The sequence below is a fragment of the Trachypithecus francoisi genome, unplaced genomic scaffold (assembly GCF_009764315.1).
Source record: "Trachypithecus francoisi isolate TF-2019V2 unplaced genomic scaffold, Tfra_2.0 Lachesis_group9, whole genome shotgun sequence".
Lineage (NCBI taxonomy): Eukaryota > Metazoa > Chordata > Mammalia > Primates > Cercopithecidae > Trachypithecus > Trachypithecus francoisi.
In genome coordinates, this window is record NW_022681474.1 from 74,047,573 (window position 1) to 74,070,054 (window position 22,482).

At 39.5% G+C, this 22,482-nt stretch overlaps 1 protein-coding gene across 1 annotated transcript in view; it reads left to right on the forward strand.

Moving 5' to 3' along the window:
- Nucleotides 1-22,482, forward strand: part of ANK3 (ankyrin 3) — a 364,088-nt gene that overhangs the window by 197,484 nt on the left and 144,122 nt on the right. Inside the window, 5 exon segments of the mRNA XM_033209412.1 lie at nucleotides 3,585-3,782; nucleotides 9,399-9,497; nucleotides 17,571-17,669; nucleotides 17,759-17,857; nucleotides 18,355-18,450. Of these exon segments, the coding sequence (XP_033065303.1) occupies nucleotides 3,585-3,782; nucleotides 9,399-9,497; nucleotides 17,571-17,669; nucleotides 17,759-17,857; nucleotides 18,355-18,450 (591 nt within the window).

Here is a 22,482-nt window from a genome sequence, read left to right on the forward strand (position 1 = left end):
TTGTGTTTTGGTTTGGGGGTTTGTTTGGTTTTGCTAAAAAAAGAAAGGAGAACAAATACAGAGCAGGCAATCTGCCTTCTTTCCTCCAGGGAAGTTCAGGCATTCCTGAATTGTGGCAGTGGTGAGAGATAAGGGACAGAGCCTCAATAGGGCATGATTACTATATGGATGTGACAGCAGCAACCTCAATGTTAACTCTTCATCAAATCACATCCTTTGTCCTTTTTCTTAGAGTATGTGATGCCTTCTTCTTACCCTTTCTTCTCCTTTCTTTTCTTTTAAAATTACCAATGTATTGTCTTACTCATACATGTCCTAGAAATGTGATGAGGTTTCACAAATTGGGGTACTGAAAAGTAGATGGGCTGCTCTAATCTATTTTAGTCCAATCTATTTCCTGTGGCAGGACCTTATGCTGGCAAGAGGATTGGCTTGAGTTCAGGTATAACCTGGATACTAATTGTAGAAGAGATAGTAAGTTTTAAGTATTATTTATCAGATTTCTGTTCCATAAAATATGCAACATATCTATTGATGTGGATCAGTATATTTGTGAAAGTTCTTGAAAAAATTCAATTATGATTTAAATGCTACATATTACTTTTGATAATTTTAAATTGCATTTGCTTTTACTTTAATTTTGAAATACAAAAGCACATGTGGCAAGCACTTTGTCTTCTACATCAAGAGGGAAAAAAACATATAGGTCAAAATTATACTACAGTTGAATCACTCGCTGTTTAATTTTTCTTTTGATAGATGCATCTGCCTTTGTTAGTGTGGCAAGTGAGGATCATTTTACTTTTCACAAAGTAGGAACAACTTAGAAAATTTAGAAAATTCCATTATAAGCCTCAAGATAAATGTGCTTATTATTTGAAGATATTTCTTAAGTCTTTCTGAGATTAACTTTTCATAGTAAAATAATACCTGAGTCATTTTTCCCTTGCTTTGTACTTTCCTTTGTGTCTCGGGTAAGGAGCTCAAGATAAATCCTTGAGCAATAATAGTAATTTGTCTGGAATTGGCATATATTACAGAGCTGGGTCTGTCTGTCTCTGTCTGTCTGTCTGTCTCTCTGTATCTGTCTCTCCCTGTCTCTGTCTGTCTGTCTCTCTCAGAGTTTTAAAGACAGACTCTCCCTATGTTGCCCAAGGTGGTCTTGAGCTCCTGGGCTCAAGTGATCCTCCTGCCTCAGCCTCTGAAGTAGCTGAGACTACAGGCATGCACCACCATACCTGACTTCTGCAGTTCTCTTGATTTAAAAAAAATTTTTAGGACATAGGATTCTTTTTGGTGGCATTAGAAGTAAACAAGATTTTCATGTGTGAGAGGATCTTGAGCTGCTTTACCTTAGTTAGGGGTTGAGAAGTGACTAACCTGAAGATTATGTCAATAGCAAAAGCAAGAAGAGAGAAGATACATGATAAGAAGCTAAATTCTGAGTTTATCTTGCCTTTACCACCTGAAGTAGTTAGGTTAGTGTTAGACACATTGACTAATTATATTTCCTATTTTAGTGCTGCTTTGTGAATTTTCTCTTTTATGCTGGAGTGTTGGGGAGATGAAACAAGTCTCCTCCTCCTGTCACTCACTGTAGCGTTGGGCTCAGACCAAAGCTCTGCAGTTGGCTCTGAGGGCATCGGTCTCTGAAGGGTGTGTCCCAGCAGAGGGCCAAATGCTTCTCAGGGCAGCTGGGGTTTTCAGATGGCAATAGGTCAAAATTAAAAATAGGGATATAAAATCTTCTTTTACCCTGGCTCATCCAGTTTGGCAGAGGCTAGTTTCAGAAGAGTCTAGAAGTGACATTTCCACTTTCATGGGCTGATATAAGGGTTTGTGAAGTGAGGAATGCTGTTGGACTTGGACATGCCAGTGACTGAAATGTGAGGGTCATTGCAGCAGGATGGCTGAGTACTGGGTGCAGCAGACCCTCAAAACCCTCTGTGTTGTTTCTGATCCTTCTACATGGCTCAAAAAGATTGTGACTGATCCATTGTCCAGATTTGGATCATACTTCCAAATATAAATTCTTAGATTCTATTTTCTTTTTCTAAACCTTCCTGTCTATGGAAAAAAAAAAATCATTCTAATTTGTCATTGGCATATTCGATATATTCAGGTTTATGTCCATGTCAAAATGTAATCTTGCACTTCTTGTAAGTGACTGTGAACCAGGACAACATCCCCCAAAACTCTTTCTTGGGGCAGGAGACCCTGATGGCTCCTGAGGCACAGCTGACCAACAGTTTATCAAGGGAATCTTGATTGTCTCTCTGTGGTTATCAGGGGTTAGGCAAGAGAAGGATGCCAGAATGTGCTGCAAGCTCTGGTACTCTTGATTCAAAATCTGAGGATTCCTTTCTTCCTGTAATTAATACATGGCAGTTATTGTGAGGCACTAGAGAGACACAAAGACAAATATAACACAATATGTGCCCTTAACAAATGTATATTTGGTAGGAGGGGATAGATAAGTAAACAAAAGAGTACGAGTAAATATCCCCAGGACTTTGATAAGAGTCAGTCAGGGTTGGGCGTAGGGGTTGAGGCTTGAGGGGTGGGAAGAAATAAAAAACCTCACGGAGGGTGTGACCCTTGAGCTGAATTTTCAGCTGACAGATGCTGGCTCCTGGGCATGTTAGGGAAAAGCATTCTTGTAGAGTAAGGCAAGACAGAGAAACATGAGACTATATTCTGTTTGGGGGATGTGCAGGATGACAGACCAGCATAAAGGCAAGTTTTGTAAAGGAGGAAATCAAAGGGCCAAATGAGAAGAGATGATAGTGTCTTAACTTCCATGAACATTAAAAATTTCAACTTGTAAGCAATAGATGGCCATTAAAGGTATTTTTTTAAATAAAAGAATGAATGGCTCTGAACATGCCCTAGTGATAACTGATTGTTGCTTCTTCCTCCTGTCCTCAATTTAAATAAAGCAAGTAATTATTGAGCATGTTGTAACGTAACTTCCTGTAAAAGGGAAATCTATATTCCTTTTGGAAAACCAATAATACTCTGACTCTTTTTGCTTAAAATGTCCATGTTAAGCCGGGCGCAGTGGCTCACGCCTGTAATCCCAGCACTTTGGGAGGCCGAGGCGGGAGGATCGGGAGGTCAGAAGATCAAGACCATCCTGGCTAACACGGTGAAACCCTGTCTCTACTAAAAATACAAAAAATTAGCCGGGCATGGTGGCGGGCGCCTGTAGTCCCAGCTACTCAAGAGGCTGAGGCAGGAGAATGGCGTGAACCCGGGAAGCGGAGCTTGCAGTGAGCCGAGATGGCGCCACTGCACTCCAGCCTGGGCGAAGAGTGAGACTCCATCTCAAAATATAAAATAAAATAAATAAATAATTAAATAAAATGTCCATATTAAATTATGTTTTTCCTACTTAGGAATGCAGGAGACATGAGGGCACTATATTCATAGTATCACTTGGTTTACCAGTATCTGCTTACTTAATCATGATTTCTTAAGCAATCATAGAAAACCACTAGAAAGAGACATATACTATTTGAAAATGCACCGTACACATTTTTATCTTGTTCCTGGGCAAGTGACCAAGTGATTTGTGTTGACAGAATGGTTATACGCCGCTGCACATCGCTGCCAAAAAGAACCAGATGGACATAGCAACAACTCTGCTGGAATATGGTGCTGATGCCAACGCAGTTACCCGGCAAGGAATTGCTTCCGTCCATCTCGCAGCTCAGGAAGGGCATGTGGACATGGTGTCGCTGCTCCTTAGTAGAAATGCGAATGTCAACCTGAGCAATAAGGTAACCCACTTCTTTCTTGACAAAGCATGCAGCACACCAAAACCTCACCCCTCAGAAAGGTCACTAAGAATTCACAGAAGATCTGGGTCAAATAGGATGTGTAAAGTATAATATTGCACCAAGTTGTTTACCAAAGTGTTACTTAACAGAGCAAAAATTTGGAAACAATCTGTTTAAACAGTAAGAAAAACAGTCAATAAGGCCAGTTGCTCTGGCTCAGGCATTTAATCCCAGCACTTTGGGAAGGCAAGGCAGGTGGACTGCTGGAGCCCAGAAGATCGAGGCTGCAGTGAGCCGTGATTGCTTCTTTATACTCCAGCCTGGGTGACAGAGTGAGACCCTGTGTCTTTAAAAAAAAAAAGAGAGAGAGAGAGAGAGAAAGATAATGGTAAATAAATAATTCAGATAATTCAGTCAGACAATGAGTGTATTTGCAGGTGACTCTATATACATATAGCCACAAAAATGAAGTCCAGGAAGTTTTTGTAGTAACATAAAGTTTTGTTATAATGTTAATTCAAAGAGCACCATTGTTACTTCACCATAACATAGCAAATAAGTAGTTGCAAATTGTAGCCCATTGCTTTATTCCACGAACATTTTTGGGGTCCTGCTCCTTGCTCATCTGTTTTTAAGTTCTAGGTTACAAAGAGAAATGGGAAATATTGCTGCCTTCGTGAGTTCATTTTAATAACAAATTTAGCATAGCTATTTTATGGAGTAGATAGGGGAAGTTGTTGGCAATTTTGAAGGAACTTGTGAAGACTGTTCCCTAAACTCTTCAAACACCCATGCTGTCATCTTTGATATCCTCGTTATTCATAAAGAAAAGACTAGAGTTTTGTCAAGCAAAGTGAAAGTTCAGCCCACAATTAACCAGAAACATGTTAATGAAGTTACTGCCTCTCCCTGTATGTATCAAAGAATTTAGCTTTGCTGAATTGCTCATTAAGATTTGCCCAAAACACAAGACAGGTGTTTCTAAATCTTCAGATAATAGGAAACCATGCAAAAGGGCCCTCAGATGCATGATAACCTCCACTCTGTGGCATTTAGCTTCTCTTCTGCCTGCTGGGCGTGGGCATAGCTGTGATATTTCTCAGCCCTAGCTCAGATATTGGAGTAGGGTTTCAAAATAGCAATAGTCTTACGTTGACAAATAACAAGTAATTTAAATACTTTTAACACATGTGTGTGTTTTGAAATCACAGAGAGTTTGAATCCTAAGTCAGATTCTTCCTGTGTCATTCAGGCAAGTTCTATCACCTCTCTGAGGCTCAGTTTTGTCCTTTAGTACGTGGAGATAATAATACTGACTTTAGGAGATGCTGTGAGGATTCACTGAGATAACATTCAACACTTTTTTGACTAAGAAAAAATCTTTTTTTAATTTTAGAATTTTTATAATTTTGGAAAAAGCTTACTCCATATCAATCTGAATTCTCAAGTTTATTATTTAACAAATTCTGTAGACCAAAAGACATATACAGGAGACCAGGGATATGTTTTTTTTTTAGTTTTAGTATTGTGAAAATCTTTTTTGGTCATTACAGAGCAAAATTTTTTTTAATTTTTTTAATTTTTTTTTTTTCTTGTTAAACATTCCTTTTATGAGTGCATGTCTCAGCATTAATGGGAATAACAAAGCAATTTCATAATAGTCATTATAGTTAAGATTTGTTTGATCTTTTGAATTTTCTGTAGTTTTATATACCAGTTTAGAGACAAGAATTGTAATGACTTGCCTCAAAACTCAACTTGTCTTTATGACAAAGAGGACCTTTTGTTTCCCAAATTGAAGCACATGCTGGTATCAGAGTGTATTTTCTCTTCTGAGCCCCAATATTGTATTTGACCAGTTCTTCCAGAAACAACGTAGTACTTTCACAATTGGTTTACATTGAATATTTCCAGTAGGTTTGATACCAAACTGCAGTGTGACCGACTTTGTTTCTTCAAAATCCTGCAGCCAACTGGTACAATATATACCCAGCCTTGAATTCACCTTAGACTCATAGAATGATTTTAGGCTAAAAATATTCAGGGCAAAAAATTTTTCAGTGCTTGCTTTAGTAGAGTGGAAATTAACAAAAGGAATTCTGAAGACTCAAAGACATATAGTAAACCAGGGAAACCTGGAAGTTTCTGGCCACCTTCCTAAATAAATGATACACAGACAGAGATATTCCTAAAGGAATTCTAAAAGATCAGCTGACTTTCCATTAGCATGTTGAACTTGAGGAACTTCTGAGAACTTCTAATACTTTTAACTTCTAACTTCTCATTAGAAACGATCTAATGAGAAGGCGTTTGTAAATCCTTGCATCCTTTCTCAGTTGTCATTTTCAGTATAAAGCACTAAACATGACCTCATATGAAAACAGAAGAGCAGCAAAACTTTTTATTATTCAATAAGGAACTATCTCTCAGTTTTTGTCAGTTTTTCCTGAGTTGTCAGTGTTTTAAGCATCAATTACTCACTGTTCCCTCCTCCCTTCTCCTGCCTAACTTTCACTCTTCTCGTATAACACTACATTATATCCTTGCTAAAAAATAACTATTGAAAGCAAGATTTAGCTTTCATAATTTATGTTGAACTAAACATTTCATTGTTTTTACTTTCTTTTTTCTTACTAGTAACCAGGACTTTCCCAGTACTCTTAAGGAAAAATGATCATGAACCCCAAGTTATTGTTGAGGTGCTAGTATTCAATTTGATTCAATTTTGCTTTTGATGTTCCTATTTTTCCATATAGGTTTTGCAGACCCCAATGCTATAATTTTTATACAACTGGAAGAATATTAAACAGAGCTGTTGCTATTTTAATTTAATTTGATGTTTTCTCTGTTTCAAATACATTCTTTTTTTCTTTTTGAGACAGAATTTCATTCTTGTTGCCCAAGCTGGAGTGCAATGATGCAGTCTCAGCTCACCACAACCTCCACCTCCAGGGTGCAAGCAGTTCTCCTGCCTCAGCCTCCCGAGTAGCTGGGATTACAGGCGTGCACCACCACACCCGGCTACTTTTGTATTTTTAGTAGAGACGGGTTTTCTCCATGTTGGTCAGGCTGGTCTTGAACTCCCGACATCAGGGGATCCCTCCGCCTTGGTCTCCCAAAGTGCTGGGATTACAGGCATGAGTCACCGTGCCCAGCCCTAAGTGTTATTTTTAAAATGAGCAATGATCAAAATACCATAAAAGATTAACAGGTAACTTCTGAACTCAAACAGGGCTGTGGTTGTTTTTTAAAATCTTTGAAGTTATAGCCATGAATATAAAAATAAAATGTTATTTATATAATTTATCCTGTTCTACCTAAGAAAAATGTTTGACTTTTTTTCTCTAATTTAATCATTGAATGGGTAGATTAAATGCTAGATGCTGGACACTGGTTATATAAAAATTAAAGATAGAATACTTGCCTCAATAAGCTCACAGTGGTTTAAGGAAGACAAGCAAGAAAACAGAGTTTAAATGCAGGATTATGATATTTTTAATTGAGGTGAGCACATAGTAGGTTTGCAAATAAATGTAATTACTTGGCCCTTTAATGAAATGAGAAGAGAGAAAGGCCAGGGAAGCCTGAAGTGACTCCATCAGTGAGTGGGTAAGCCAGGTGAGCAGCAGGCACCTAGACATGGGAGCGTGAGAGGACAACATGTGCCCACAACGCATTTCTCAGTCTTTGCTGAGAGCTACTCAGTAAAGTACCCTCAGTGTCGAAAGTCTCAAACTTAGAATAGGTGACCATGACACTCACAAAATGTTATGACTGACAATATTATTTCCTCTGAAGTAGAACATAGAACATGGTGCTATGATGAGGTCAGTGTTTGGGTGGTGCCAATTTTGGCCCTGGCTTATTTTTCTTGAATTGCAAGTGAATGCATCAGTCCTGCTTTTCACATTTCCCCCTTGATTCAGTTCGAGTGAGCTTCCTCCAAAATTCTGTAAACATTATTAAAAAGTCCCAGCTTGACTCTCTCTGCGTTCCATAATTGCTCTGATGGAATAACAACCCCTGAATAAATAATGTTGCACATCTAGAAGGCTCTGTGCTCTTCTTAAAACTGCCTTTGATTACCTCCTTTCCTCTGACAAATAGGACAGGCTGATATTTTCATTGCACAGATGCTAGAGGGGGAGAAAAGACTTCCAGGATTAAGATATTAACTTCTGTGCTCATAATGGATAAAAGCAAAAAATCTGAAAGCACTCGCACCAACTCACTTTCTCTTAAATATTATAAAAAGTGGTTTACAATGTAAAGAGGTTTTTTACAACCAGAGTATAGTCTTAGTAATTTTTTTCTTGGTCATGAGAGCAACCATGTGTTCTGCAAATTCTCTAATAGGGTTAGTTTCAAATATTGTATCAGTCTTGTTAAACCCATACATCATCTAAATGACCTGGAAATTCTCATGATCTTGCATTCACATTACATTCCACAGGCGATCTTTCCAATCCAGACTGACATACAGAAAATATTTATTAGACTTTGGGAATTAATATGGAGAAAATATTATCAGCATATGTCAATGTTCATTTAGTAAACAGATATCATTTAAATAATTTTTGGTAAAGCTAGTGCCATTGGCAATATATTAAAACTCTTGCATAATTTTGTAAAAAAAAAAAAAGAGTCTAATTTTTGGAGATGAGTACTGAAGTGTATGGGGGTAAATGTTATAATGTCTAGATTTGTTTTAAGACTGCCACAAATAAATGAGTGAAAAGGAAAAGAGGGATAGATGAAACAAATATAGGAAAACTTTGATAATTGCTAAGTCTGTGATGAGTATACAAGGCTCACTCCATTTCTTACACTTTTGAGTATGCTTACAATTTTTCCTGCCTACAGATATTAATGTTGCCACAGTGCTAAGACGGTATAACATATATATATATATTTTTTTTTGAGATAGGTTTTATTTACTCCTGTCACCAAGGCTGGAGTGCAGTGGCGCTATCTCACTCACTGCAACCTCTACCTACTGAGCTCAAGCAATTCTCCTGCCTCCCAAGTAGCTGAGACTACAGGTATATGCCACTGCACCTGGCTCATTTTTGTAGAGATGGGGCCTCGCCATGTCGGCCAGTCTGGTCTCAAACTCATGGGCTCATGTGATCCACCTGCCTCAGCCTCCCAAGCATATAAATTTATTCCATAGGTTTTTTCTAACATAGAAAGTCTTGGCCGGGCGCGGTGGCTCAAGCCTGTAATCCCAGCACTTTGGGAGGCCGAGACGGGCGGATCACAAGGTCAGGAGATCGAGACCATCCTGGCTAACCCGGTGAAACCCCGTCTCTACTAAAAAATAAAATAAAATAAAAAACTAGCCGGGCGAGGTGGCGGGCGCCTGTAGTCCCAGCTACTCGGGAGGCTGAGGCGGGAGAATGGCGTAAACCCGGGAGGCGGAGCTTGCAGTGAGCTGAGATCCGGCCACTGCACTCCAGCCTGGGCGACAGAGCGAGACTCCGTCTCAAAAAAAAAAAAAAAGAAAGAAAGTCTTGGCTTACCATCTTAGAATTCACAAATGGTTTCTCAAACATGAGGGCTATGTGTGTGACATTACTTCCTGTAAGATGACTGTGCCCTTTGAATCTTTTGCAGAGTGGCCTGACCCCACTCCATTTGGCTGCTCAAGAAGATCGAGTGAATGTGGCAGAAGTCCTCGTAAACCAAGGGGCTCATGTGGACGCCCAGACAAAGGTATACGCCCCTCCCTTTCCACACGGGAAAGAATGTGTCCATTTGGTGACCGCAGTAAGGAAGAAACTATAATCATATTAGGAGAACAAACTCTTTAATCATCTCTTTTCTATGTAGTATTTTAAATATATACTTATGCAAGGGACATTAAAGTCTCTGATTGCCATATTCCAGGGACTTTTGTCTTTAATGGCCTGGATACTTGATCCTAACTGTATAATAATTTCCCCCTATTGTTGAGCCTCCTTACAACAGATGCTCCTTCAGGGGCAGAGTGTGAAAGCTTGGACCTCTCTTAGTTTGTGTGATGGATTTTTTAAATGCAGACAAACAGACAAATAGAAAAACTTGTAATTTGTGATCCCTATGTTCATTCAGCATGATTTATGAAACAGGATAAATTAAGGCTTATTTAAATATTACTCACTTGCTAAATTCCTAAGGGTCTGTGCAGTCTTGCCTGTGTTCTCCCTCTCTCAGACAAAAAAACTCTCATTTCAAAATGAAAAAAAATTGCTGATTAGTCTTATATAATGCCACAATTCGAACACAGAAAAATAAAGGACTTTTCATGTCATCGTCAAAGATCTAGCTTCACATTAATCACATTTCTCTGAAAATTTTCTTTGTATGCTTAATTTTGTTATTCATATCAGATTTGTGTCATCTACTGTAACGTATGTTTTCTTTTTTTTTACTTGAGACAGAGTCTCGCTCTGTCACCAGGCTAGAGTGCAGTGGCTTGATCTTGGCTCACTGCAACCTCCGCCTCCCGTGTCCAAGCAATTCCCCTGCCTCAGCCTCCCAAGTAGCGGGGACTACAGGCCTGCACCACCATGCCCAGCTAATTTTTGTATTTTTGGTAGAGATGGGGTTTCTCCATGTTAGCGAGGATGGTCTTGATCTCTTCACCTTGTGATCCGCATGCCTCAGCCTCCCAAAGTGCTGGGATTACAGGCGTGAGCCACCACGCCCGGCCACATATGTTTTCTTTCTATATGCCAAATTTGACGTGAAAAAGAATGACTACTAAATATTGTGAATAAAATTTTTATATGTAATATAAGCAGGTTCTGATGTATATGGACATACTGAAGTAACTAGTAATAGAAATACTATCCCAAATTAGCCAGATAAAAGGATAATGACACCAAAATGAGACTGAATTTAGCTTATTTTCTTATGTTGCTTGAATACTTTCATCAGGAAATAATTATTGACTTTGGAAGTTTGCAACTTCATGATAAATGTCTTCATTCCATATTGCTTATTGACACAGAGAGAGAGAGAGAGAGAGAGAGAGAGAGAGAGAGAGAGACAGACTTAAATACTTTATTAGGTTCTCTCTCCTTTTTGTAGATATAAAACTCTAGAAGGCAAGTTCTGGGTCAAGTTTCTCAACATTTTTCTGCCCCAGCACATCCAAGTCATGCCCTAAAATTCAGCCAGGGAGTATGGTGAAGATTCTCAAAGCCAGGTGGGGGAGAAGAGAAACAAGCACTGCTCTGCCTCCATCTGTTTTCCATTTGCACACACAGCCCCTGGATGTACGAGTCTCAGGACTCCACCACAGCTTCCTGCGAACCCAGCCCAACTCAGGTCCCAGTTGGTAGTCTTTTAATTTTTTTTTTTCCTCCGAGAGGGAGTCTTACTCTGTCACTCAAGCTGGAATGTAATGGCTTGCTGCAACCTCCACCTCCCGGATTCACCTCAGCCTCCTGAGTAGCTGGGACTACAGGTACATGCCACCACACCCGGCTAATTTTTGTATTTTTAGTAGAGGCAGGGTATCGCCATGTTGGCCAGGCTGATTTCAAGTTTCTGACCTCAGGTGATCCACCTGCCTTGGCCTCCCAAAATGCTGGGATTACAGGCATGAGCCTCCGTGCCCGGCCACATAGTCATTTTTGTACTCTGCATGACACCTTGCAGCATGTAACTTTTCCTGCCATTTATGAACGGAGCAGAGCATCTCACTTCAGAAAGCGTCTCTCTGTCCTTTACAACCTCTTTTCCTTTCCTTTCTCTTCTCTGCAAAGGTCACAGCCACCAAAAGGAAGTGAAGCCACGATTGTCCCATAACTAGAGCACAGCAGAAGTGCAGATAGCTGGGTTGCTTGCATTTGCTGCTTAGTTTTGTGAATAAGGAGTTTGTTGTATCCCAGGAATGTTCACATTCTCACTGGTAAAGAAGACAGCCCCAAGCAGCCCACAGGTGGGATGTATACCATTCAACTCATTAGCTACATGAAAAAATCATCATAATAAAATATCAAGACCTCTTCTCCCTGACGAGGAAAAGACTAGAAAATCCTGGTAACAGCCTTTGCAGTCCTCTCCCCCTGCACCCCTCCCGTTTGCTGACCCTTTATACCCCACCCCCCTTTTGCATTTGAAGTTCACCAAATGATTTTAAGCTAAATTGTGCCACAGGTTATAATAATCAACGTTGTTTGATAGAGATGAAGCCACGGCTTTTGCTTTTTAGAAGGATAATGTCCGGAAGCATTTTATTTAGACCACCCCTGAAAGGCATTGATTCTTAGAGGACACTAATTAGGGATCAGGAGTTACACTGGATTTCTTTAAATGTGTGTAAAAGCGTAAAAAGCTTTGAGAACTTATGTGATGCTTACTCATTTCACATTTATTTATAGATTTCCTACTGGTCACCAAATTCTTAGCTGGGAGATATATTCCTTGCCCTCATAGAATTCATAGTTTAGAGAACAAAACACATAGTATTATAATAACCAAGTCATCATCATAATAAAATAAAACAAGGTATTACCCATTTTCTCTGTGCCGGGTACTATTCTCAGTGCTTTATATTTATTATTTTGTTTAATTCTTACAACTACCCTATGAGGCTGGTGAAATTAACATCCTCATTTTACAGATGAGGAAACTGAGGCACAGAAAAAGTAATTACTTGCATAAGGTCCCAAAGCTAATTATTGCAAAGCCTGATTTTGACCATAGGTCTATATCTAAAAATATATATATAATTTTAGAGTATTAGGTAATAACTAAGTGTTTTGACAAAGGTAAGGTAGGATAGAGGAAGCTATAGCTTGTTCAGTATTATGGGAACGTGAGAAGAAAAACGGGGATTATGTCTTAAGATATTGCTAGAAAATTAAGAAGATCTCAGAGGGCCTTAATGTAGCAGGCTAAGCTGTTCAGCTTTTTTATCCTGTTTGCGCTGAGAAGCCACTGAAGGTTTTAAACACAAACGTGATAAGATCAGCAGTCTGGTTTACAAAGATCCTGGGAAACAATGCAAAGAATAAGTTGATTTTAAACCTTGGAGCAGGGGCAGTTAGGCTATTGTGAAATCCAAATGAAGAATGAAGAAGGCCTGAACTAAGTGGCAGATGAGACACTGAGGAACAGGAGAGAAATTAGAGAAATAATTAAAAGACATACAAACAGGTAAGATTTGAAGACCTTTGGGAGTCCGAGGCAGGCATATCACAAGGTCAGGAGATTGAGACCCTCCTGGCTAACACGGTGAAACCCCGTCTCTACTAAAACAATACAAAGAAGTTAGCTGGGTGTGGTGGCGGGTGCCTGTAGTCCCCAGCTACTCGGGAGGCTGAGGCAGGAGAATGGTGTGAACCTGGGAGACGGAGCTTGCAGTGAGCCAAGATGGTGCCACTGCACTCCAGCCTGGGCAACAGAACAAGACTCCATCTCAAAAAAAAAAAAAAAAAAAAGATTTGAAGACCATGTCTGTATGGGGACTGAGGAGAAGCAAGAAATTCAGGATGAAACTAAGGATCTGACCTGTGCAACTGGGTGATCACAAGTACCATTCAATGAGACAGAGCATAAAGGAGACAAAGCCAGTTGGGGAAAGAGGACTATGAGTTTCGTATTGAATGTGTTGCATTATAGATTACCTAGGGGCCATTCGAGTAGGAAAACCCAATAAACGACTCACATATTGATCTGGACACCGAAAGGATGGCTGGACTAAAGATGCAGATTTCTGAATCATCGTAAAAAAGGTATTAGCTGACACTGTGAAAGTAGGTGTAATCCTCAAGGAAAAATGTGGCACAAACCAAAGACAAAACCCTTGGGATCCACTCCACTTTACAGTGGATGGAGGAGTCAAAGGAGGGCGTATCCAAAGGTAGAGGAGAAATGACGAAAGAATATGATACGGCTGTCAAATTATGAAAAACTGTCAAAGTGTTTCAGATAAGAGAAGCTCAAAGTCCATGCATGCCATGCATGGCTGGGCACTTGGGATATTATAAAGCAGTTTTACTAGAGTAGTGGAGATGATGAAATGTAGGGAGAATGGGCGGAACAGTGAATGAAGATTATTTTTTTCAAGAAGTTTAGTTTTGAAGGGATAGAAACCTAGAGAAAAGGACAAATATTTGAAAGGAGTACTTTGTGTTTCTAAGATGGAAACATAAAAATATGTCTATAAGCTGAGATGAGCATGCCAGAGGAAAGAAAAATGGTTAGCAAAATTATTTATTTATTTTTTTTTTTTTTGGTGGGGGATGGAGTTTTGCTCTTGTCGCCCAGGCTGGAGTGCAATTGTGTGATCTTGGCTCACTGCAACCTCCGCCTCCTGGGTTCAAGTGATTCTCCTGCCTCAGCCTCCCAAGTAGCTGGGATTACAGGCACCCACCGCCTGGCTAATTTTTTGTATTTTTAGTAGAGACAGGCTTTCGCCATATTGGGCAGGCTGATCTCAAACTCCTGACCTCAGGTGATCCGCCGGCCTCGGCCTCCCAAAGTGCTGGGATTACAGATGTGAGCCACAATGCCTGGCCTGGTTAGCAAAATTATAAGGGGTATCAGAAGTGGGATAGGCTGAGCCAGAGGTAGAAATGACAATTTTTCATTTTTCTTTTCTCTTTTTTTTTTTTTTTTTGACAGAGTCTCACTCCGCTGTCCAGGCTGGAGTACATGGGCATGATCATGGCTCACTGCAGCATCAACTTCCCAGGGTCTAGTGATCCTCCCACCTCAGCCTCCTGAGTAGCTGGGACTACAGATACATGCCACCACGTCTGGCTAATTTTTTTTTTTTTTTTGTATTTTTAGTAGAGACTGGGTTTTTGCAATGTTGACCAGGCTGGTCTTGAACTCCTGGCCTTAGGTGATCTGCCCGCCTCAGCCTCCCAAAGTGCTGGGATTACAGGCATGAACCACCGCACCTGGCCTGATCTTTTCCTGTTTTCAATCATTAATTTACCAAAGATTTAAATTATTGAGCACTGATGATATGCCAAGCACTGTTTTCAGCATTAGGTAATAATAGCTAACCCTATGTGTCAGACACTGTTGAAATAATTGTTAACATAGTTAATCCTTATGACAACACAATGAGCTTGGTACTATTACTAAAGTCCATTTTATAATGCATAAGCCAATGCACAGAGAGGTTCAGTAACCCGTCCAAATTCACACAGATAGTAAGTAGCAGAGCTGGGTCCCAAACCCAGACAGTCTGCCTCTGAGGTCCAGGCTCCTGGCTGCTGAGACCCTCCTTCCCCTGTTCTCATCAGTCAGAAGTGCAGCCTGATCAGTGAATGGACGTAAACATCTACTACTTGGTAATCAAGAGAGGAAAAAAGGAAGGAAAGTAGTTAAAGACTTGAATGTATTTTGCAGGGTTTTGCTGAGCTCTATCCAGTGTTGCCCAAAGGAAGAAAGGAAAAACCTAATCAGCTTGTAATGATGTTATCAGTGAGGCAGCCATGGCAAAGAGGCAGAGGCTGCTCCGTTTGCTGGGCTATGGCTCTTCATTTGTTTGCTTGTTATTTAGCTACTCAAGAAAAAAATTTGCCTTTGAAAAATTTGTTACTGCTGATTGGAAAGAATTGCTCACGTCCCACCTCTCTGAGCGTATTTATGTGAGGTGCTATTTAGTGTGGGAATGCTGGTAACCCCAGTGAATGGAGGAGCCCACATCTGATTTCTCTGAATGCAAGTTCAATCTTCTTGGCCATGCCCACATATTTTTGAAAAAACACTTTAGTGTTTGTGGAACAGCAAGAAGACCAGTGCCCTGGAGCATAGCGACCAAGGGAGAGAATGGTGGGAGGATTAAAAGATGTATGGATGGGGGTTGAGGAGGATAGGGGAGACTAGAATTAGAGAACTCCTAATACTGTTTTATAATGATTTAGGGTTTTAGTAAGAATGAGATGGGAAGCTATGAGGATGAATAGAACTTGTTCATTAAAATATTTAGGCCAGGCATGGTGGCTCACATTTGTAATCCCAGTACTTTGGGAGGCCAAGGCAGGAAGATCACTTGAGCCCAGGAGTTTGAGACCAGCCTCGACAACATGGTGAGACCTCACCCTACAAAAAATAGAAAAATTAGCCAGGCGTGGTGGTGTATGCCTGTAGCCACAGCTACGTGGGAGACTGAGGCAGGAGGATAGATTGAGCCCAGGAGGGGAGGCTACAGTGAGCCATGATCTCATCACTGCACTCCAGCCTGGTGACAGAGCAAGACCCTGTCTCAAATAAATAAATAAATAAATAATCAACCCTGTCTTAAATATATATATCTAATCAACACATCCATCTCAACAACTATTAGAAATGGTTGTATTATAACTTAGGCAAATTGACTAAAATCTCAAAGAATTTTTTAATATTTAGATTTTTAAAAAATATTGGGTCCACATAGTTTTGACTTGTAAGGGAAGTTCTTTGAACTTGGAAATAATGTTACTTCAATCAGTTAAACCAACTGTACTGAGCATTGATTGGACATATTATTTTCAAGCTTCCCTTATTAAGCAGTATTCTGATCATGAGTGCAGTATCTGAGTTCCTCTGTACTGAAAAGAAGAACCCTGCAAAGCAGGCAAATGGATTCTGGTCACCGAAAAGGAATGTCCTCCATCAGGTATTAAGCAGCATTAGATGCTGTAAGTCAGTTTCCTCTATGTGGTTATGATGAGCTTTTCAGGGATAGTCTGGTCAGTGTGGGTACACTGGTAGTTTGTTTTGTGAGACAAAAAAGTACACATGTAAGAAAAAAAAAAGTCTATCAAGAGTCACCTCTCTAGGGCAGCACATCCCTGGTAAGGTATCTTCACCTTCTACAGTCAACAGTGGTTTGGGCATCTCTTTTTCAAATTCAAATGTATTCATTTGCTGGGGCCACCATAAAGACACTAGTGACATCATATAAGATACAGATCCCTGAAAATATGGATCACCCACCCCATTCCTGTTTAGAAGTATTGTAATAAAAGGTCAATGTTCTCCCTTTCAGAGATCTGGTACTGCCCGTGTCATTATGAACACGGGCTCTGAAATTGCACACAGCTATCTAGAGAAGGATCTGGAATATCCTTATTTAAAAAAAAAAATTACCTAGATTGTATACAGACACATACATGCACAGAGAGAGAGAACTTATAGACCCTCAGGGGTCGGTGGATACTAATTTGAGAAACAATCCATTTCTTTGTCTAAATCAGTGGTTTTCAAACTCTGGGACTCTAGGTAGGAAGGCGAAAAACTAACTTGATATACCTTGTTCAAGTTCATATTTGTCAGACCACCTGAGCTCACACCAGCCTCCCTCTTCCTTTTAGTGTTTCTGTGCTTCCTCCTATCTCTATCAGGCATTCTGATAATCACCTCCTGCCATGTGTGATTATTTAGCCACTTCATTTTTGCCTAGATTTAAAGCTTTCAGAAAGTATTCAATAAACAAGTCAAGTCTCAATAAAGTGCTCTTCTGCCCCTGAACAAGAAGCTGCTGAATCAGTCTGTCTATGCTGTCAATTGGTCCATCTTTCCTTTCTATCTTGAAGAGTTCTAAGAACAAGATGAGCTGATAAAAAATAAAGCAAGAACTTTGGGGAGCTAACAATTTTATGGGCAATGGTATTTTAATTTATACCTAAGTCTTATGCTGAGAATTATCAAGGGCAATTTTTTTATATAGAGAAGACAAAAAACCTACTTTTTCCAGCTCAAAAAGAAAGGTTAAATAATGATTTTGCGTCTGTTTAGGATAGCTGTTAGTAAAAGTATAATTATGATGCTTCTTTAAAAAAATAATAATTACAGATGGGATACACACCACTGCATGTGGGCTGCCACTATGGAAATATCAAGATTGTTAATTTCCTGCTCCAGCATTCTGCAAAAGTTAATGCCAAAACAAAGGTAAGCTTCTTCCTTTTTTGTTTCTGCCAGAATCATTTATTTTTGTTTCAAAGGAATTAAGAATCATTTCTTCCATCTCCCTTCTACAGAATGGATATACACCATTACATCAAGCAGCACAGCAGGGACATACGCATATAATAAATGTCTTACTTCAGAACAATGCCTCCCCCAATGAACTCACTGTGGTAAGCACTCAGGGCCAGCTCAGGAGAAGAGGGAGGAGATAGATGGGCCTGGACTCTGGTGTCTTCTTACATTTTTCATTGTACTTTCATGAAGAGGCATAAACGGAGCATTCAGTAGAATGAGGACAGAAGGACAATAACCATATTGTTCTGGACTGTTCAGAGAGAGATGATTAGTGTTTTATATGTGAAAACTACCTGCTGCATTGTCACCTAGTAGGAAGTACACATGTAAGAAAAAAAAATTGTGTTGGTTTCATTGACTGCATACTTAGAATGTTAAAAAGCCTCTTGGATTGCATGTGTAGCTGCCCAGACTTTACTGTGTGAGTAAAAACAGGTTAGGTGGGTTTTGTGCAAGGTATGTCTCTAATGAAACACTTTTTTGTGTATGACAGCGGGATGGGTCTGATGAGACACTCACCTTACATTTGGTATCAGCAAAAAAATGTGGAATGAGGCTTGCTAATTCCTCGTTCACATTTTCCTTTTGCCAGAATGGGAATACTGCCCTTGGCATTGCCCGGCGCCTCGGCTACATCTCAGTAGTGGACACCCTGAAGATAGTGACCGAAGAGACCATGACCACAACTGTAAGTAAGGAATGCAGAGCCTTGTTACCCTAGGAACCAGCTTTCAGCCAGTTTTCTTGGGCTTTTCTGAGATGAATGTTTTTTCCCATTCATAAACTAAGCACCATGTTTTAAAATACAGTCACCTCATTGTTGGTAGTCAGGATAGCAAAACTCTTATTGCTAATATGAATAAAAATTTAAAACACTAAGAATACCTATTTAAGGCCGGGCGCGGTGGCTCAAGCCTGTAATCCCAGCACTTTGGGAGGCCGAGACGGGCGGATCACGAGGTCAGGAGATCGAGACCATCCTGGCTAACACGGTGAAACCCCGTCTCTACTAAAAAATACAAAAAACTAGCCGGGCGAGGTGGCAGACGCCTGTAGTCCCAGCTACTCGGAGGCTGAGGCAGGAGAATGGCGTGAACCCGGGAGGCGGAGCTTGCAGTGAGCTGAGATCCGCCACTGCACTCCAGCCCCGGCGCCAGAGCAAGACTCCATCTCAAAAAAAAAAAAGAATACCTATTTAAAAGATGCATTTGTAGCTATAGGGTTTTTACTTCCATATACAGCTAAATGTATTTATTTATTTGTTTGCTTTGATATAATAAGTTTTTAATGAAATGATGGTGAAGGCAGAAATTTTTTAACATCCTTCCTTGGCAATGTAAAGAAATTGAAAACTCTAAGTTGCTTCCTTAAAAATGTTTTAATGCACAAATGGTACGTGGATCCATTATCATTCCTGTGAAAAATGTTTACATTGTTTTAAAAAAATCCAGATGGATCAGAACTGGTTTTACCTGCTACTGTCACTCATCTTCTGTCCACCTATTGGAGTTTTCATAAGAAACACAATAGACTGTTTTGTTAAAATTTAAAGTGGATCTTTACCAGGAGGCCCTGTTGCATCAACTACATTTTTACAAGCTGCAGTCTCTAGGATAAGTCATTTCTTTCCAACCCCATCTGGTACCTTTGAACAGCATCAAGATTTGGTAACTTTGGAATTAAGAGCAAATATTACATGGTATCAGAGGCTTATTTGATTTATTCCTAATTCCATAACTCAACACGTAGGCCTGAGGTTGACTCTTAACAAGGTAAATATAGGACTCTGGAACATTTTGAATTATCAGCTCTGTCCCCTTTTCTCTTCGACCACTTTCCAACGTGAAGGAGAAAATGGTTAGCATCTGCAAATTAGTTTGTATACCCAGTGCTTTTTGTGAAAAATGGGTTTCACAAAAAGGGTTGAGGGTCTCTGTAGCTACCTGCAGTTTGAGTTTTCTGGCAGCTTTACTCACAAGCCTGCTGATTATGGTAGAAAAATTTTGTAATTTGTGAAAGAGAAAACAATTGTTTCAATGGAGTAGAACAATGATTATCAACCAGCACACATTCTGAACTTCAAGATATACTTTGTCTAAGAGATAAATTTCCACATGTTGCTTTCATACACCTCTTGAGGACTTTATTATATTAAAATATATCAAGTTCTCAAAAAAAGTGTTCAAACCAATAATGTTTATTACCTTTAATTTTATATCCCATGTAGCTCTATCTAGGATAGAAAAGGAGAAGAGGGCAAACTATTTAACGACAGCCAAGTGTCACAATGCTATAAAGATTTGAAATCATTGCAGTGAATAGATAACATTAATACTTCTATTTCAATGTTAAAAGACTTGAGACATGTAAAAGTTCAAAATAAATATCTTATTTGGTTGAATGTAAATTACTTTCTTACCTATTAGGAAATTTCAAAACGTTTCTTCAAAATCAAAAAAGCTTTAAGAAAAAGTAGAGTTAAGAACAAAATAAAGTTATAACTTCAAAAAATTGACTGAGAGACAGAGAAAGGTTTCAGAGCTCCATCAGGTTCCCATGAGAAGACAGAATGTGTACGAGAGTAGTGCCTTTTCACTCTCAACATCATCAGCCATCCTTGTTGGTGACTTTCTGCAAAAAAGAGAAGACACTATGCATGCTAATTGGAAAGGTCCAGTTTGCCTAGTGAAGAAGATAAGGCTTCCACTAAAAGAAGTGTTCACATCAATTAAAAAACAGTCCATCGAAATCTCTAAAATTTTGTCCAGCATTGTGGTATTTGGTACATTATCTCAAGCTGAGACACCACCTTGTCAGCCTTGCTTTAGTGGTTACCTGTAAACTAGCTCAGACAGGACTGATGTAATTCAGGGTGGAGTCTATGACTTTAAGCTAATAACTATAGCTCAGCCTCCACCACGGGCATGATATTTGTATAGCCAGTTACTGGGACTCCAGCAGCCATTGACTCTATAAGCAGACTTCAGTTTTTCAAAACAAAGAGAATGTCTTTTCCATATTAGTAAAATACATGATGTGGCAATGCTGAAAGAGATGGTTTAGTTAATTAGACTACAGTCAACACAGCATACCGAACTGAATGGATAGAAGCTGCTATTCAAAAGATGTGAATTGTATCTATTGAAACTGCATTGTTTAAAATACCCAATTACTTCATATGTAAGGAGCAGAATACCTCTAGCACGCAGATGTTGGTTGCTAATAACATTCTCTACTAAAAGCAAACAGTGCTTTTTGGAGAAATGGCTGAATTTAAGGCTAGCAAAGGAAATATACAAGATGAGCCTGGAACATCTTAGAGTGTCAAAAAGTAAGGAAATGCTCCTCCCTCCCCCAACAAAAGTAAATAAACTAATACAGAGACACAATGGTGGGGGGTATGTCGAAGGGACATGGGAATTAACTAAAAGAGTTCCTAATGGCCATAGCCGGAACAGTTTGAGCAAAAATAAATAAATATAATAGTATTGAAGTATGGTACAAACTGTAAAATAACTATCCATGAATTCATACTATTATACATAAGTAATTCAATAAATGGAAAAGAAGATACAAATGTCTCAAGCAAAAGAATTCCAAATAATGTATGAAAATACTTCACTCTCAAAGTGGAACATACTTCCCCACTGCTTACGTGTGGGCTGAACATCATGATTTCTTTGCAAAGAAAACAGTATGGAAGCAGGGGGAAATAAAGTAACTTTACAATGGAGAAACCTGACAAATCCTGCCTCAGCCATATGATCAAGGTCAACATCAACAATGATAAGTCATGTTGATGGTATGTACCCTTGATACAATGTGATGAAATGGCACTTTTCCTCTATGATCTTCCTCCCTAAAACATACAGCCCCAGTCTATTCATTAAAAAGAAAAAAGAAAAGAAAAAAAAAAAAAACCCATGAGACAAGCCCCAGTTGATGGACATATCTGACCAGTACACTGCAAAACTGTCAAGGTCATCAAAAACAAGGAAAGTCAAATGCAAATCAAGACCACAATGAAATACCATCTCATACCAATCAGAATGGCAATTATTAAAAAGGCAAAAAAACAACAGATGCTGACGAGGCTGGAGACATAGGAATGCTTTTACACTGTTGGTGGGCATGTAAATTAGTTCAACCATTATGTAAGACAGTGTGGCAATTCCTCAAAGACCTAGACCCAGAAATATCAGTTGACCCAGCAGTCCCATTAATGAGTGTACACCCAAAGGGATGTAAGTTATTTTATTACAAAGATACATGCATGTGTAAGTTCATTGCAGCACTATTCACAATAGCAAAGATGTGGAATCAACCCAAATGCCCATCAATGATAGATTGGACAAAGAAAATGTGGTACATATACACCATGGAATACTGTGTCGCCATAAAAAAGGAATGATATCATGTCCTTTGCAGGGACACGGATGGATCTGGAAGCTGTTATCCTCAGCAAACTAACAGAGGAACAGAAAACCATACACCACATGTTCTCACTTATAAGTAGGAGCTGAACAATAAGACCACGTGGACACAGGGAGGGGAAGGACACACACTAGGGCCTGGGGGCGGGGAGGGAGAGCATCAGGATAAATAGCTCATGCATGTGGGGCTTAACACCTAGGTGATGGGTTGATAGGTGCAGCAAACCACCATGGCACACATTTGTTTACCTATGTAACAAACCTGCACGTCCTGCACATTTAACCTG